The sequence below is a fragment of the Amphiprion ocellaris genome, chromosome 7 (assembly GCF_022539595.1).
Source record: "Amphiprion ocellaris isolate individual 3 ecotype Okinawa chromosome 7, ASM2253959v1, whole genome shotgun sequence".
In the NCBI taxonomy this organism is placed as follows: Eukaryota; Metazoa; Chordata; class Actinopteri; family Pomacentridae; genus Amphiprion; species Amphiprion ocellaris.
The window spans coordinates 13,592,302-13,609,572 of record NC_072772.1 but is presented as its reverse complement, the minus strand read 5'-3'; the positions used below and the strand labels follow the sequence as shown (position 1 = coordinate 13,609,572).

Here is a 17,271-nt window from a genome sequence, read left to right as displayed (position 1 = left end):
CGACATGCTAAACTATGACGTTTTTGGATGACATGCTATACTATGACGTTTTTAGGACGGCATGCTATACTATGACGTTTTTTGAGCAACATGCTATACTATGACGTTTTTAGGACGGCATGCTATACTATGACGTTTTTTGAGCAACATGCTATACTATGACATTTTTAGAGCGACACGCTATACTATGACTTTTTTTGGTGACATGCTATACTATGACATTTTTAGAGCGACATGCTGTACTATGACGTTTTTAGAGCGACATGTTATACTATGAGAGAAGCTCGGCCATCCGGGAGGATCTCAGAGTAGAGCCGCTGCTCCTCCGCGTAGAGAGGAGCCAGATGAGGTGGCTCGGGCATCTAATTAGGATGCCCCCCGGACGCCTCCCCGGTGAGGTGTTTAGGGCACGTCCCACCGGGAGGAGACCCCGGGGAAGACCCAGGACACGCTGGGGAGACTATGTCTCCCAGCTGGCCTGGGAACGCCTTGGGGTCCCCCCGGTGGAGCTAGATGATGTGGCCGGGGAGAGGGAGGTCTGGGCTTCCCTCCTAAAGCTGCTGCCCCCGCGACCCGACCCGGACCAGCGGTAGTAGATGGATGGATGGATGGATGGATGGATGGATGTTATACTATGACGTTTTTAGAGCGACATGCTATGACGTTTTTTGAGCGACATGCTATACTATGATGTTTTTTTGGCAACATGCTATACTACGACGTTTTTAGAGTGACATGCTATACTTTGATGATTTTTGGACGACCTTTTTTTTTTCTTTCTATACAGTTTATGGTCCGATGCAGTCTCGATGATGACGTTTCACGAGTATGTGAGAAAGCAAGTATGGACAGTTACGTACTGAGAAACGGCCATAGTCTTCTTACCGCAAAGGTCCAAAGCTGCTCGTCTTCTCCTCCAGCATCAGGAAACGTCTCCCTGGCTCCCAACGACCATCGTTGAGGAGCCAGATGGGCCTTGGCAATGGTCGTCGGAATGTGAATAACACTGACCACACCTCACAGAGGTTATAAGCTGAGGCAACATCAACCACCACCAGAACTGAAGAAGCCTCTTGGATGAGAGGTGAAATGTCTTCAAGGAACTTTCTTAAAGTCCATTTGGATTGATTTAAACAACCTTGGATAACCATGACCTGGATGAATGAGAAACTACACAGACGTCTTCAAAGCTTCTTCAAATCCAAACGAAATACAATCAAAAGATCAAACTAACGTCATTGGTGCATTCAGTTGCAGTCGGACAACGAAGTTGCGTTCAGGAGCGTCGGAAATCAGAGTTTCAGTAATGTAAATTTCCAACGAAAAATTTGGGGGGGCACACGGGGTGGCCAGTCAGATCACGGCGGGGGGGAATCGCCACTGATGCCAGAGTCTCCAAAACCAGAAAAAGTCGCTAGTGGCTTTTGACAAAAAAATTCGCCAGGAGGCTTTGGAAAGTCCCCAGATTTAGCGAGAATGTCGCCAAGTTGCCAACACTGGTTCCACCTGTTGTTTGTTGCTGTTGTTAATTGCTATTGTACCATTTTGTATACAGCATTGTGTAAATAAAGTTAGAAAATAATTTTAAAAAATTGAGGTCATTTGACAGGGTTGGTGTACATCTAAAAACTGCAAAAGAAAGAAAACCATATTAAAGAAAAGCAGGAAACCATTGTACCATAGTTACAGCTTTGAAACCTCCTCTTCCTGTTCCTGATCTCAGAGGTTCTCTGTGTGGCTGAGCCGGTGGGAGGTGTGATGATGGCCTGCAGCCAGGAGGCAAGTCACACTCTCACTCCCATCCTGCCTCGTCTTAATGCATGAGGGCAAGTGAGCAGTCAAATTATTCTCAGCGTGCAGGTGGGCCGTCTATCTTCATTACACCACCACACACCACTGAGGGGAGTCCACAGATTTAAAAAGAAACTGCAATTATTGTCATTCACCTGCTCTAAATCTTACTTCTCGTGTCACCATTTTCTTGGAATCATTTATAGAAAGTTTTCCTGGTGGATCAGCAGTGGGCTGACAGCTAATTTGTGCGAATGCAACAGAAGATTTTTGTTGCCCTGCATGCATGTGTATACAGCATTCAAAGCAGAAGAACGGTTGTTGTCTTCATTTCTGCCAAGCAACAGAAACACTTATAGTTAGACTTATATTGTGTTTATATTGATGTGCATCTGTGTGCATGCAATCTTTTCCCAGAATCTGCTGTCTCATCCACATTCTCTGGTGCTGTGGGGATCAGCGTGACAGTGTAAACCTGATCTAGGTCCCACCGTCAGCTCTGGCATGAATAATTCACCGTGTTCAGGGTGGCATGCTCCTGCAAATGGCAGACACACGCTGGAATAGACTGCCGGGTTGCCCTTGATGTTGCTCTCCAGGTTGTAGCAAATAGTTCTGGTGCTGAACCATCCCTTTCCACCTCCTCGAAATCCACATGCTCCCTACTTCTTAGCAGCAAACGGACTCGATTCAGTGACTGCACAGTGCCATCTGTTGATCAAAACCGTGACACAGCATCAATATAAATGTTCTAATGCCTAATGCATGTTTGCTCTTGTTTGTGCCAAGTTTGCTCTTCCTGGTTACCTGCTTCCTGCTGGTGTGTGGACACAGCCAAGAGAGAATTGCCTTTTTCCAATTATTTTATGCATGAAAACAGCTTCTACACAAATCCTCAGTAAACATGGCATGTTTGTTTTCTTATTTCTCTGCGAATTTGCATGCTGAAGCTCAGTTTGTGTGGAATGTTGATAAGAAAATAGTTCTTACTGCCAGTCATTTGACATTGTGAAAATTAAAAAAATAAATAAAGCCTTCAAAATAATCCCTTCAAACAGGTCATCTTAAAGGATTATTGTTGGATCCATTTTTGTTCAGGGCACCTTTTTGTTACTTTAAAATAGGCTTTAAATCTGACTTTTTATAAATGAATGCTGTTGTTAAAATTGTTCTGAATAGAGCATTCCAAGCAAAATTATAATGGGAAATGTAAAGTATGTGTAAACAGCTCTCTAAGTAGCGAGTACTCTCTAGTTAGGAGTACTTCAAAGACTTAGTTCTGCACTTATATACAGGACTTGTAAACTTAATAGTATATATATTATATATATATATACTATATATATATATACTATATATACTATATATATATATATATATACTATATACTATATATACTATATATATATATATATATATATATATATATATATATATATATATATATATATTATATATAGTATATAGTATATATATATAGTATATATATATATATATATATATACACAGGACTTGTAAACTTAATAGTCAAAATCAATGCCACACTTCTTATAATGTCATTCATTTTTTATACCGGTTTCAAATGGGGTTTTCTGTTGTAAATTAGCAGGTATCATCAGTTTGACGGAAACTTTGGAGACTGTTTACTTCTTGTTAATGATAAACTGACAGCTGCAATCAGTTGAGTGACCCTTTCCAGTCCATCCACTGGCATCAGATTTGAGGTCTAATGGCGCAAATGACTCAGTATGACACTTGATATGTTTGATCAATCACCTTTTCTGTTCTGCTAAATTTAGTTTGGGGATGGTTTTAGGTTTTAAATGTGCTGGACTGCAACAGATGGATCCTTTGACCAGAAAACCTCCAGCCAAGAGGGCCAACAGGATGTAACAGGTCATACCAGGAAACATCTGGCTTCTAATTCAAATATGTGACATTGTATTCACACAACCTTTGTGTAGATATTCCTCAAGCCAACCATTCAGCGTGGAGAATACAGACACAAAAAAGTGAATTAAGGTACTGAGGTTAGGGAAGAGGAGGGGAGAGCAGTGAAAGTGAAAAGCGATGACGAGCTCGAAGGAAACTTAAAGTACTTCCACAAAAACAAAATGTTTCAATTGTCAAAATGTATCGAGGTTCCCAAATGAAGGGGCAACAACAAAATCCAGAGGGATCACAACATGACTGGCAAGACAGAATACAATATAAAGGACTATAAAATATGATAGTTTCTGTTTCGATTCTCAATTCTAATGAAATACGGGATAGTTTTTATCTATAAAAGTTTTTTCCTCAAATTCAACAGTCTGAGAAGGGAAACAGTTTGCATATAAATGGGGGAAAAGATACAGATTTGTTTTCAGGGGACACAAATCAAAAACTTCAGGAACCACAAACTTGTTCGTTTAAAATGAGGTGCTTAAAAAATATATAATTTTCATTTAATTAGATTGCAATGTTCAGCGTGATTCCTGGTGAAAATAATTAAAGGTAATTATCATTTCCCTTTTGGACACCATAGCTAGTGTTTTTAATTAAATGATGGATCTTGTTGTAAAGTATAAGAGGAATGTAAGAATACAGGATAAAAGAACAGAAATAATAGCGGGGAAAGAGACAGACAAGAAAAGAGAGGGATGTTGATGTCGAACAGTATAAATCAAACTCAGATGTGTGCAAACATGACTAAGGACTTTATTAACCAAATCATTTTCCCCGTAATATCCACAAATAAAAGTGATCTCTTTATATATATTCACATTGTATAATTTCATAGTGTGACAAAAATTCTCTTTTTTTTTTTTGGATTTCCAGCCTATTAATTGTCATTTGATCAGTCGCCATGCAGTCGTCAGAAAGGTTGAAAAACATTACGATTGGTCAGCATTGGCGGTCGTGTCCAGCATCATTCTCCTCCTCCATTGGCTCTTCTTAGTGCTAAAAACCCCCTTGGTTTCCCAATCACAGATTTCATCACACTGCGACAATAAAATAAAAATAAATTAAGAAAGCAACGTTCTCCTGCAGAGTGCTCCAGAGTCCTCCTCCCTTTCCCGACTTGTTTTTTAGATATTTTCTGTTTTTATATAATAATAATAGTAATAATAATAATGACTATAATTGTCCTTGATATAAATTCAATAGTATTTTTTCTCTTTCTCAAATTTTAAATAAATCATTTTGGCAATCCTCATATTTTGTCACTTTAGAATAAAAGAATACTCAAGTAGAAAATAAAAACTGTGAGAGAAAATTCATCAGAAGAGGAGCGAGGTGTGAGAATGAAAAGTGTGAAAGCAACAGAGAAGAGCGAGAGAGGAAAGAAAGAAAAGAGTGAAAGAAAGAAAGAAAGACAGACTCAAAGAAAAGCATCCACTTCAGACGCATGTCAGAAAAGGCTCTATATACAACAATTTCTGTTGTGGAAAACTGGCCATCCTGTGCCTGTCGTCCGTCTCTTGTCCTTCCTCCTCCAGTGTGTCTGCAGTAGTCCTGTTGTCTGAAGCAGTCCGGTGTGTCCCAGTGTTATACCAGAGTGTAAGACTTGGCATAGGGGTTGTTGCTCTGTTTCAGGTGTCCTCTGGAGTCCAGCAGTGACTCCTGGGAGGTGCTGAGCTTGGCAGCCTGTGCTTGGGCTAGATCTCCTGAGGAGGGGACCTCTCCTCGGACCTCACCCCGGGCCTCTCCCCTCTCCCGGACATCTCTGTGGGGGAGGGTGGAGGCAGTTCCTGGCTGCCACTGCTGCACCTCCCTGGGTGAGGGCACTTCCATTGGGGTGGGCTCCATGGGAGGTGGCCTCTTCAGGGTGCGGCTCCTCTGGGGCTCCAGGCAGGTCTGGCCCATGGCTCCTCCACCTCCTGCTCCTCTTGTTTCCCCTGTAGCACCAGCGGCACCTCCACTCGCTCCAGCACCTCCTCCAGATCCTCCACCACCTCCTCCTCCTCCTCCACTGCTGCTGCTGCCACTACTGCTGCTGACCCCTCCACCTCGGGCTGGCAGAGGCACGCCACGGTTCAACAGGAAGTCCATACGAAGGTAAGGCGGCAAGTGGACCAACTCTCCTCCTGGGAGACGACACAAAGGAGAGAAACAGGAACAGAAACTTAGATGTAGTTAAATCACAGTAAGTCTCTGTACACACTGACGTTTTGGCCTGTTGGACAGTAATGAAAATACTCAAAACCCCCATTGACTTCCTTGATTTTGGGTCACATGGTGATGTAGCTAACATGAAGGCAAACAGCTGCACATTTACACAAACTCCACCAGCTCCAGACAGAAATATCTGCCAGTTTAGCTGCTAAACACTCAAGTCTGGTATGTTTTCCAGATATTTCCGAACTCTGCTTGACTGCTAGATGAAACAATCGGCTGAGAATAATGTGAGTCTTTTCAAGTTTCTTTTACAAACAATGAGCTAGTTTCTGCATTTGGAGTAAAGGATGAGAGCAGTGAGACTGAACACAACAGCCATGAACCAAGGCAATGAGGTGAAAGACATTAAAATGCTTTGTAGCGCTGTGGGGAATAGCGTGGGGTAATAATTTTTGTGCGGGTTCATCGCTGAGCATCACCTTTAATATTAGGCATATTCATTTGATTCATTATTGACATATAGATATTGATTTGTGCAGCTTGAATTTATTGTCAGCTGCTTAGAAATAAGGAAATTGAAATCTCAGACATTGCTTTCTTGTGCATGCCCCATTTGTAGAAGATAAGATGGTAGTTATTGCCGTCACATAAGCTTACATTCTGACTGTGAGAGATACCCAAACATGATCTGACTATCAGTTTGGGATCAGCCTGCTTCAATGCCAACGCTGAGGAGACTTCCAATCTCCATCCTTAGACCTAAACACTAAACCCTCACGTGCTTGAGTGTGTATGGTTTTGGGAGAGCTCAAAACTGCTAAAAAAAAAAGAAAAAAGGAGGGTTGGAGCACACCATTGTTACAGAAACAGCACATTTCCATCATTAAAAAAGTGAACTTGAAGACAGACTTTACTTAATAGTCTGAATACCTGCTTAGGTCTTTACACCTTTTTTGTGATGTTGCAGTGTTTGTAGATTTTAGTAGGCTACCAAAAGTAAGACAAACCATGAATATCTGAAAATCAAATAGGGGTGATAAAGTACAAACAACTCTACTGAGAATTAAAAAATAATACTTTTCCCTGCACTATGCATGCTTAGTTTGTAACATCACACTGATACATCTCCAGTTTTGCTATGAACTATGGGCAGGTCCTCAGGAAAAATCTGCAGGCTCACAGAAAAGGTGGACAATAGCATCCAAAGTCCACATGAGAGCCCCCGTGCACTTGCTGATTAGACAGTGGGGAAGCACTAAACCCTCATGCACCTACTAGGGAGGCGTCTGTCGTGTCCGTGAGGCTAAAGATTGGGATTGGGTCAATGCAGCAGTTCTGAGATCCCACTGCGTGTAAACTGAATGTTCTCACCTGGTAATTCCTAACTTGCCTCCGCAGACTTCAACAATAACATTCCTTCCCTTCAATTTAAAGTAAATGCACAGACTCCTGAAAATCCATATTTCTCTCACACAGTCACACTGTTACTTTTGCCCACCCCGGGGCCCACCGGGATTATGATTCACATAACCATTATTTTAATGTAATACCAATCTTCTCCAAGTGTGAATCTATTTAATTTAATAGTTGCTATCAGGAAAAATATGCAGAAACATAATGTAATAGGAAAATGAAAATCACAATGTTATCTTTGCCGTTATCACCCGGAGCTGATGCAATGATTACAGTTATCTTTTCTTACTGGAATGAAGCTGAATGATGAACGATGCCTCCGCATCCAAGCAACATATACAACTTTAATTCCTGCTTGCACTTGTCAAATCTCACTTCTCTCTTTGTGCTGAAAGCCTATTTTGTACTGCAATAAACAGAATAGCCTGTCATGGCCTGTAGCAAGATAAACCAGGTCGGATTTAACATCTTTAAACCGTGATTAAATGCTGTCTCCTCAAATGTTAAGTAATTCTCTGAGGTGCTGGATGAGAGGTAGAGACCCTGTCGGTTCAGTGAGTTTACTGCTATTGTATCCCTTCTTCTGAACGGATTATATATTTAACAGAGCAAATTAGCCCATCACAAAACGGTGTTGGGTTGCCAGATCTTGTGGTCTGCGGTGAGATTCTATACTTGACGAGCTGAGGAACATCTGCATTGTTTCGTTAGTAATGAAGCATTCATTTTTCAGAGGACCAGAGATCGGTAATTACGGTGTTTTACAGGTGTACGATTCATCGCTAAAATCGCTTCTCAACACGTGTTATGTCTCACATGTCTCACAGCCCGCACGTGCACAAATGTAAGTACATACGCTACGTGCACGTACACACTCCTCGCCAGCCGCTCAGAGCTAATGCGAGCACAGAGGAGGTCGCCTCTGCAGATTCAGCTCAACATGTGACCTTGGAGAATGGATTTCTAGGTTCACAGGGAGAATGAATAATTTATTGTGTTTTATAATAAGCCCTATTAGTGCCAGCGAAGATGATGAATGGCTAGGAGTGTTAATTGAATTAAATATAGATTTAAGTGTTTCTGTGGGAGCTCATTAGAAATGTAGTTTGAAAATTCATCAGCCAGTAAATTGCAGATTGTACAGTAATGTAATGTGTAACCACAATACAACAGTAACTGCCAAACCATTAGTCTGCACAAGTGTCTGTTGCATCATCAGTTCAGTCTTCTGTGAAGGTTGATGTGTTAATATTCTTTGCCCTGTACTTCTATATTGTGTGCGTCATTCACACACCCACATGCAACACATTTACAGGCCTATCATAGGATGACTGCTCTGCAAGCACTGAAGAAGAAGAAATAAACTGCTACTCTCGTAACAGCTAAGCTTGGTTACATGAAAGGAGAAGCTGTATTTCTGCCTCTGACCTTTGCGATGAACAGGTGAGGTCAGGTCATGCCACTCAGATGTAAAGGAGACAAACACAGGGTTGAAACTGGGTCATTCACTCATTGACAGGCAAACCGGCCTCCACACCAGGCCTGAGTTTCAACATTGTAATACACTTTACAAGTGTGGAGAGATATTTTGGGAAATTGACTCTCTTTGAAAGAGTTTGACTCCCATTTATGTCCACTGAATATAAGGCCACAATGAGAAGTCAGAGTTAGCTTAGCTTAGCATAAAGACTCAGCAGTGGTCAGCACCTAAAAGCATAAAAACAACAAGTTCAGAAAGTTTTCGACATATCTCGAGCCTTCAGGGGGTTTCAATGCACGACACTTTGATTTGTCCACGTATAGTAAAGGCAATAAGTCTGTGATGCCTTATTTGACAGAAATATGTGCATTTTATGGCATTTCTGACCACTTGTACAGCATCTATCATGCTTGAGCAAAGAAACCAGAATTAATAAACAATCTCAATTCTTTTTTTGGTGCTGGATAAAACCTCTTACAGGAATGCCATGAGTTTATATATATATTCACTCCGTTATTTATCTCTGTTATTTATACTGTATATATGTAAATAGACTGTTTTTTGCACTACTTTAAGATTTCTTTGCACTGTAAAGGAGAAGCTCTGCAATCTCGTTGTACATTGTATAATGACAATAAAGAATATTCTATTCTATTCTTTTTGAAGACCCTGTGGCTATAAAAGCACAACATCTTGTGTTTACTTTAACTGCTTCAATGCATTTTGCACCGTTTCTCTTAACGTTAACATAACTCTTAATGCTATAGAACACAAAGTATTGGACTCCGTTGCAACAGTTTGGAAAAGGTCCTTTACCACTTACATGTGTTCATTTTGCATAGGGTTTTGTCTAAAGGGATGTCAAAACTAGGTACAATCGGGCGCCCCATAAACAGGGGCTATAGTCCCAGCGGTCATGGGTTCTAGCCCGACCCATTTACTGCATGTCTTTCCCCCACGCTTCTCCCCACATTTCCGGTCTCTCTCTCTCCACTGTGGACTATAATAAAGGAAGAAATAAATAAATAAATAAATGAAAATAGAAATCAATTAAAAAATTAGGTACAATCTGGATCACAGCTGATCAAAGAGGAGCTAAGTATAAATGTCATGTTTTACCAGACATCAGAGCCACAAGTCCTGCATGTGCATGAAGTAACATAGGCCTAGCAAGCTACTTTTTGTTTCTGAAGAGCTACAGAAGGATTGAGAGACAGAATGGGGGAGAAAGAGCATTGTAGTCACATTTCCATGTGACAATACTCCTGCACAAATTAATTTCATCAAAACAAACTTCATAATTAGGACTAAATCCCTGTGCTTAAGGGTGCTTAATATTAGACCAATGGGTACAAAGTTTTTGTTTCCCGATTCTTTTGGTCATTTTGTTACTGCGGTTGGATTCCTTAACAGAAGAGTCAGCAGTTTCATATGCAGAAGTAAGAAGGTTTAACAGCAGTATATGAAGATTTAAGATCTTTTGATTAAAATAATACTGTAAATCCAACAGTCCTTCATTGTATCTGAATACTTTCTAATAATTAGAGTTGTGGCAAGTGTGTTTATTGTATGCTTTCCATTCTTATGATTTTGACTCAACTGAAACGCTGATCAAGAGCAGAGAGAGTTTTAACTTGTGTTTTGCTTTGTGATCAATAAGCGATGATCAAAAAATACCGGACAAATAAAATAACACTGCTTTGCAAAAAGCTAGAAGGCATTTTCTAAATGGGACTGTGGGCAACTCCCACTCTGCATCGTGGCATCAGAAAACACAGACATATATAAGACTGGAGTTAGCTGCCAGATATTAAGAGCTAATTGTCACAGGTGCGTCTATGACTAGGTGAATTCTAACAAGCTGTCCATGTTTCTATGACTGGAAATCCCAGTGAACAATTAGATATTCACAAACGGCCACACATACCAGGAGGTGTGAGGTAATGATTTTAGGGGGGTGATCCCACCACAAGGAACATATTTATGGACATGGAACATAATCTAGTTCCTCATTCAGGCCTGGATCCATTGTGGCCTTTAGCTTAAAAAAACAAAATGTTGCTCTTGGTAGCACTTCCTTCTTCCTCCCCTCCCAGATATCTCTATGGCCTCCCTAACAACTGCTTTGAGTGAGTCCTATCTTCATCCATGGTTCTGTTTATCATGCATGACCATTGGGTATTCTTCATTTCCTTTCCACCTCTAATGAATCCCCTCACACTCCCTCTTCGTCTCTTTCTTCTTTGCAGGAAGTAGGGGCATAAAGAAGGACAGGCATATATAGTTTTACATATTAAACTGGGTGATTTTCTACATGATTGTTTTCTGTGTAGACTTATGAATATCTGATAGTGATATGTGATATGTTCATGAATCCAAAAAGCACCAGTTTTTTGATGCCTGCATATGTGAAGTAACGCTCCACAGCTTCCTGGCTTTTGCTCTCTCCTTTGAAAAAGCTGAAAATGTCAATTCTCTAATAAAATACATATTAAACATCAAGGTCTGACTCCATGACAGTGTAAGAAATATACAGATTTTCTTGCTTAAACCTCCTGAAAATTGTGTCTTTTGTCCAATGTTCAAACACAGCTCATTACAGATAGCTGACAACCTCCCGGGAAACTGTAGAGGCACCACAGCTGGACGCTTATGCCTACACTAGACACCCAGTGTAAGTGACACCAGGGTCTTAGCACTCGGTGCTGCCACACCAGCCTGAAAGCCTAAGAGTCTGGCATTACACTAAAAGGTCTCCAATGTGGTGGTAAAGTGCTGTTTTGTACTGAGTGACAATGGCTCCAGATTAGGTAGACAGATAGCCTTTAGTTGCCCTCTCTCCCTGGTAAACTGGTGATATGAGTCTGCTGTCCTATGCACAAACGTTCAAAGCATAATGAGGCCTGAAACTTAAGAAGCAGATCCGATGGCCTCAAGTCTTGTCTGGTCAAACCAACAAGTCTGGGACGCTTCACCCTTGTGTGCACACACAGACCTACATTTCTGGTCCTCGAACAGGACACCTCCAACATTGCTAATTATCAGTGACCCCAGATGCACTGTAACATGACAGCAGCAGCGATGATGGAAGAGCTGTGTACATGTGTCAGGGAGAAGGGTGTCTGTCTTTTTGAACGTCGTCTGTGCTCCTGTGTGTGGTCAGCAGCCGTCAGCATGTTCTGCCAGACCTTGTAATTGATCCGCAAAGTTCCCGGGAGGAACAGAGGGTCATGTAAGGTAAGACGCTAAAACCTGACAGAAGAGAGCACAGCAGAGCAAAGCAGGTTTCCTCAAACTGCAGATATGATGAAACACTTTCGAGAATCTCCATCTAATTTACAAACCAATACTAGCGAAAAAGTTTTCTGGCCTCTAACAAGAGAATCCCTGGGGTGCTGCAGAAAAAGTAGCATCTCCAGGGCCTTGTTCATGATATGTGATGGGCTTAGTTATTGTGCTAAGGGTCTATAAGGAGCTTCTCCCACAGAGGGCCTAGAAAAAAAAAGAAACCCCTCTCAAGTATTGTGCAATGGTTTAATGAGACTATACCTTATGTAGCAGCAGTGTGAAGACTAATGGGATCCACCCCAGGATAGAAAACTGATCAAAGTTGGATTAAAATAGATGATAAAAAGTTAACTGAGAAGCTTCCACAGAGAACTGTTCGCTAACTAATATCATCTAATTTCTTACAATCTCATGACAAATGCAGCTAAAAAAAATTAGCCAAATTAATATAACTTGTAAACATAAAATATGTGACAGATGAGAAAGTAAAAGGTTAGTCTCAGAGACTGTTTGGAATATTAGAGTTTTTAAAGACAGTGAATGAAAATTCAATTTTCTAAGTTCTATTACTATGTCTCTGATTTACTTGTTCAGATCTTTTGTTAGCTGCTAAATGCACTGAAGTTTGTTTTTGTTTCATTTGAATCTTTCCTTTCTTCTTTTTTCTAAAATGTTACACATAAATTAGTCTAAGTAAATGTGATTTAGCTGAGTGGACCCAATCATACAAAATTACACCTAACTGTTATGTTTTGGGTGTCAGTAGTTACAGTGGCAGGGTAATAAATAGCAAAAATTGTACGTTTGGATCGCAATAACCCTCTTTTCAACTATTTCTAAAGATAATTTACTTGTTTTTGTTCCTCTGTTTCTTGATCTAACAACACGAGTAAGAAAAGTGCAGGTAAAGACTAACAGACCTCTGCAGCTGTGTATCCATTAAACTATGCTCTTGTTTGAGCGATCCAACTGAATCTAAAGCAACTAAATACTTTTCTTGTAGTTATACCCTGCCCTCATTTTCTGGCTCACTCAGAATGCGTCACATTATTACACAAATGCTCTGAAACTGCTGTTTTACCTACTCTGAAGGAATCTTTAACTGTAAAAGCTAGTTTATGGTTTGAGTTATACAGCTTTAATGGAAAAAGTGGGAGCTGCGTGTTCAGTTCCTGCAGGTAAAATAGAAAGACAAATAAGCTGTGTGTATTGTTGGTGTGGAAAACTTCACATCCTCACCAGGTCTGTGCGCCTTGGGCACGGCCATGTTCATGACCCTGCTGACATCCTGAGGTTTGGGCGGTGAAGCGGTAAAGCGGCAGATGCCCGACTCAGACGGTGTGCTGGAGGTCAGGCTGTCGGTGTAGTCGTTGGTCCCTGCAGTCATCTGTTCGGATGAGGTGTCCGAGATGAAGCACTCGGTGATGGTGAACTTGGCATGACGAAGCTGCTCCTCCATCTTGGCATGCTCGTAGGCCCGGGCCAGCTCCTCGTAGGTGGAGGATGCACTCTCTGTCGATACCATGCTGCTCCGTGCACGATCTGATGATTACACATTTAGAAACACATGTATTGTCATTGTAAAGTATACCGTAGCATGGAATACTAGACTTTTGTTGTATTTTTGTAGGTTTTTACATGCTTTCTGGGGTGTTTAAGTTTTAACGAGTACTGTACAGTAAAGATAGATAAAGGATTGAGAGAAATGAAGGTAAACGTCATTGGTTTGAGTTGGATTCATACCCTGGAAGCCTCAGCTGAGAATACGCCCCAAAATTTCACTTTGAAATGAATAAAAACACAGCCAAAATGTTTTGGATTGCAGAGAAGTCAACATGAGAGCCATGGAAAACACCTTCACGCTTGACATTCTCACAAAACCACATGATTTCTGTCACATTCCTCAACTTTAGAAGTTTAATTATAAAAAAAGGTTGAGTCCATGCTGGTCCTGGAGAGCTACACCAAACTCTACCTGTATCCTGTGAGGGGCTGACACTGTAGCTGTCACTCTCTTTGTCCACAGATCCGGTAGCTCGTGGCGTGGGGAGTCTCCAGTCAGTGGTCAGGGTGTGTGAGGAGCTGGTGGGGTGTGGCCGGTTCAGAGTCCACTGGCTGGCGTAGCGGCTCCGTGCTGCGGCAGGACCAGCTTTGGCAGTGCGTCTGGCAGTGGGATCTACGAAGAATTTAGGGGGCAAAAACTGTTAACGAACAGATGTCGTAGCAGAAACTCCATCTTTCTGTTTAAGTCCTTTGACACCACAGTAACTATTTCTCTGTTTAAATGGATTCAACTGCAGTTATCTACTGACAAATTTGTACATTTGCAAAACTGAGATATTTAGGGTAAATACTTTGATTAGACACTGAACAATCTAAAAATCAAAAGATACTGGCACTTAAATAAAACGTTAAATCCTTTGTCCATTAGATACACTTTAAATTACTGTTTACTGATAGAAGATGTGTATCTGGAGTGCAACAGTATAAACTGCCTCCTTTCAAATGTGTCTTTCCACATTTTATTAAACAGATAATTACATTAGTCTCCAAGAAAGTTTTTCAATTCCAAACTTCTTTGTCAATACCAGAACAAAATAAAATAAAAACTTTGATCATTGCACAGAAACAAATGAAGAATTTCAGGTCCACAGGGACACATTTGCCTCCAACAGCTGGGGTCTAATCTTCAACGGGCCACTCTAGCAATTTTCCCACCTTCAGTTGCAAAACAGTAATAACAGTGAAATTGTTTTTGGATCATTCGCACAGTCATAAAAGCTGAAACTGCAAACATTCAAACTGCTGTTTAGATGTAGAACATCGGAGACCCAAACTACACAGATTGTTGCTGCAATTCAAGAAGGGGCAATGTATGTGATCCCTGCCGTGTCGTGATACAAATCCGCAATTTATCCCCTCTGTGAACACTGTACATTACTATCAATCACAAACTCTGACTGTCCCCATACGAACACACAAATAGGGTCACATTCAGCCCGACCAAGACAGGCTGCTGCTCTGTGCACTGCTGGGCCAAAGCACAATGAGGCCTGGATTGGATCTGTGCGGAGAAGAATAGTGCAGGTAATTGTAGTAGGTCAGAGAGTAATTCTATCAGCGGGGATGGAAGGATGAAATGATGGAGGTGTTTGGCCATCAGCGGGGAGTAAAAAAGGGCTGAGTCAGCAGTCTGGGTTCATGCCCCAGTGGTCAGGTTAAATGAACCAATCATGTGACTGTTTGCTTGTGTGTAAATGCTTATGTGTGTGTGTGACTATGATGAATGTTGGGCTTCTGTCCACGTTTGTGTATGCATGTGTGTATTCACTCAGATGTGATATTGCTCTGTGCATTTTATATCTTTATACCTGTTTCTCTGCCAAAGTGAGAGCCGAGGTGGAGGTGTGTGAAATCAGTGCCGGTATTGTTGTCTGTTTGTTACTTGGTGGAGACGTGGACCGTCAGTGCAGCAAGAACCTGTCAAATTTTGGTGTGGATCTGGACCACTTTTGTTAAAACTGAAACATGTATGTAATGCACAGGCCTCGCCAGATGATACACCCTCCAATTGTTTCTAGTTTACATTATGCCATGCCGACAGTTATCAATCCAACCTAAAAAGCGTTGTGTTTAAACAGTAAATGAATAAAAATAGGCAAGTTTTGATATTTAGAAGATCATGGAACTAAAACTTTTGCTTCTGTATTTACAGAACTGCAACTTAATTCTAAAATTAGCAATAGAATTTGAAATTTAGCCCATTTAATTAGCACAGAATGAACTGTGTGTCTATCACTACTGAAAGCGCAATAAAAGTCAAAATAAGTCATGCTGTCTGAATATGTATTGGCCAGCTGTCTGCACAAAATCATTTAAGTGCATCACTAAATGTGTGTGTCCACGTCTGCAAATGCACTCAGACCCAACCGGCCAGTTGGAGCCGGGCAATCAGATGAAAACGTGTCAAGAGGAGGCATGGAGATCACTACTCTTCATCAGTTCTGCTTCAGTGGAGCTCAAACACCAGAAGCCCGCCGGACGCTGTGTAGCACGGCTGCTGTTCCTCTGTAATCTCACTGCTGAAAGGCGACTCAGACTGTTTGAAGACTGTCTACAGTTGAACTAAGACACAGTGGAAAAGCTATTTTCTTTGCAGGGGATTCAGATGAATGAGCAATAAAATGCTATTAGTAGTGTTTGCATTTTATGGTGCTGAGGAAAATTTCTTTTAAAGTGACATCTACAAGAATGTATTTGCAGATTCAGGAGGGGAATTAGCAGTGTAAGATTTATAGATGCAGAGCCAAGCAAATATAACAAAATCACCACTTTAGCCACAAGACAGTTGTTCAACACAATATTATTGTTAGTAACACAAAAACAGCAGTAGTAATAGTATTAGTAGTAGAAGAAATAAATGTGGAGCACTGACGGTGGTGGGACTCACTGGTTCCAGGCCTAGCATCGGACACGTCCACCAGTGGCCCGGTGGCCTGGGACAGAGACTGGTAGTGGACTGTGTGCGTCACCGTGGACGACTTCTGCTTGTTGGTCTCTCCAAAGTCATTGTCTGTTAGCAGCACAGTGGACCTGTCATCTAAGAGAGAAGTGAAAGCACAAAGTGAGCCATAAGCATTGAGCTTATGGTGACCGATAAACACAATGTTTTCACTTTGAGTATCTTACCGATTGTCTCCATGGTGTCCCTCTCCTCGATGAGCAGCTGGGCTCTGGGGATGTCGATGTGCATTCTTAGTGTCTGCTGCTGCTTGTTCACTGTGTCTGGCGTCCGCGTGTTTTTACTGAGCAGATTAATGAGAAAAATTCATTACTTTTCAGCTGTGTGATTTTGCACTGTATCGCAGAAATGCTAATTCAATTCCATTTAAGTTGATAAGTCGCTGTAAAAAGGCAAGAGGGACAGCAACAATGCAATATAGTTGATTTTTACTGATAGGCACTGTAACTCTAGGCCATACAGTGATTTATGTCCCCTGCTTAAAGGAAGGCAGCGGGCATAAATTAAAATTAAGAATACATACCTCATCAGCATTTCTGCCAGGCTTTTGGCATCTGTGAAGTCAGCAAAGAGGCAGTTAAAACCATAATAGTACCGTCGAAGTTGATAAGCCACAGCAGTGAAAATACAGCACAATCACTGACAATTCCTCTTAGAAAAAGCCACGAAAGCATGT

The 17,271-nt window shown here is 41.2% G+C and overlaps 1 protein-coding gene across 2 annotated transcripts in view; it reads right to left on the bottom strand.

Moving 5' to 3' along the window:
- Window positions 1–4,469: 4,469 nt before the first annotated feature.
- Window positions 4,470–17,271, bottom strand: part of dscamb (Down syndrome cell adhesion molecule b) — a 131,275-nt gene continuing 118,473 nt past the window's right edge. Inside the window, exons 28-33 of one of the 2 annotated variants that reach the window (XM_023299561.3) lie at window positions 17,119–17,149; window positions 16,763–16,878; window positions 16,509–16,673; window positions 14,049–14,249; window positions 13,313–13,615; window positions 4,470–5,861 (exon numbers count right to left, since the gene is read on the bottom strand). In XM_023299561.3, coding sequence (XP_023155329.1) covers window positions 5,323–5,861; window positions 13,313–13,615; window positions 14,049–14,249; window positions 16,509–16,673; window positions 16,763–16,878; window positions 17,119–17,149 — 1,355 coding nt within the window. In that variant the 3' untranslated portion in view covers window positions 4,470–5,322. The remainder of the gene's footprint in view (window positions 5,862–13,312; window positions 13,616–14,048; window positions 14,250–16,508; window positions 16,674–16,762; window positions 16,879–17,118; window positions 17,150–17,271) is intronic. The other variant, XM_023299562.3, reaches the window with a different exon arrangement.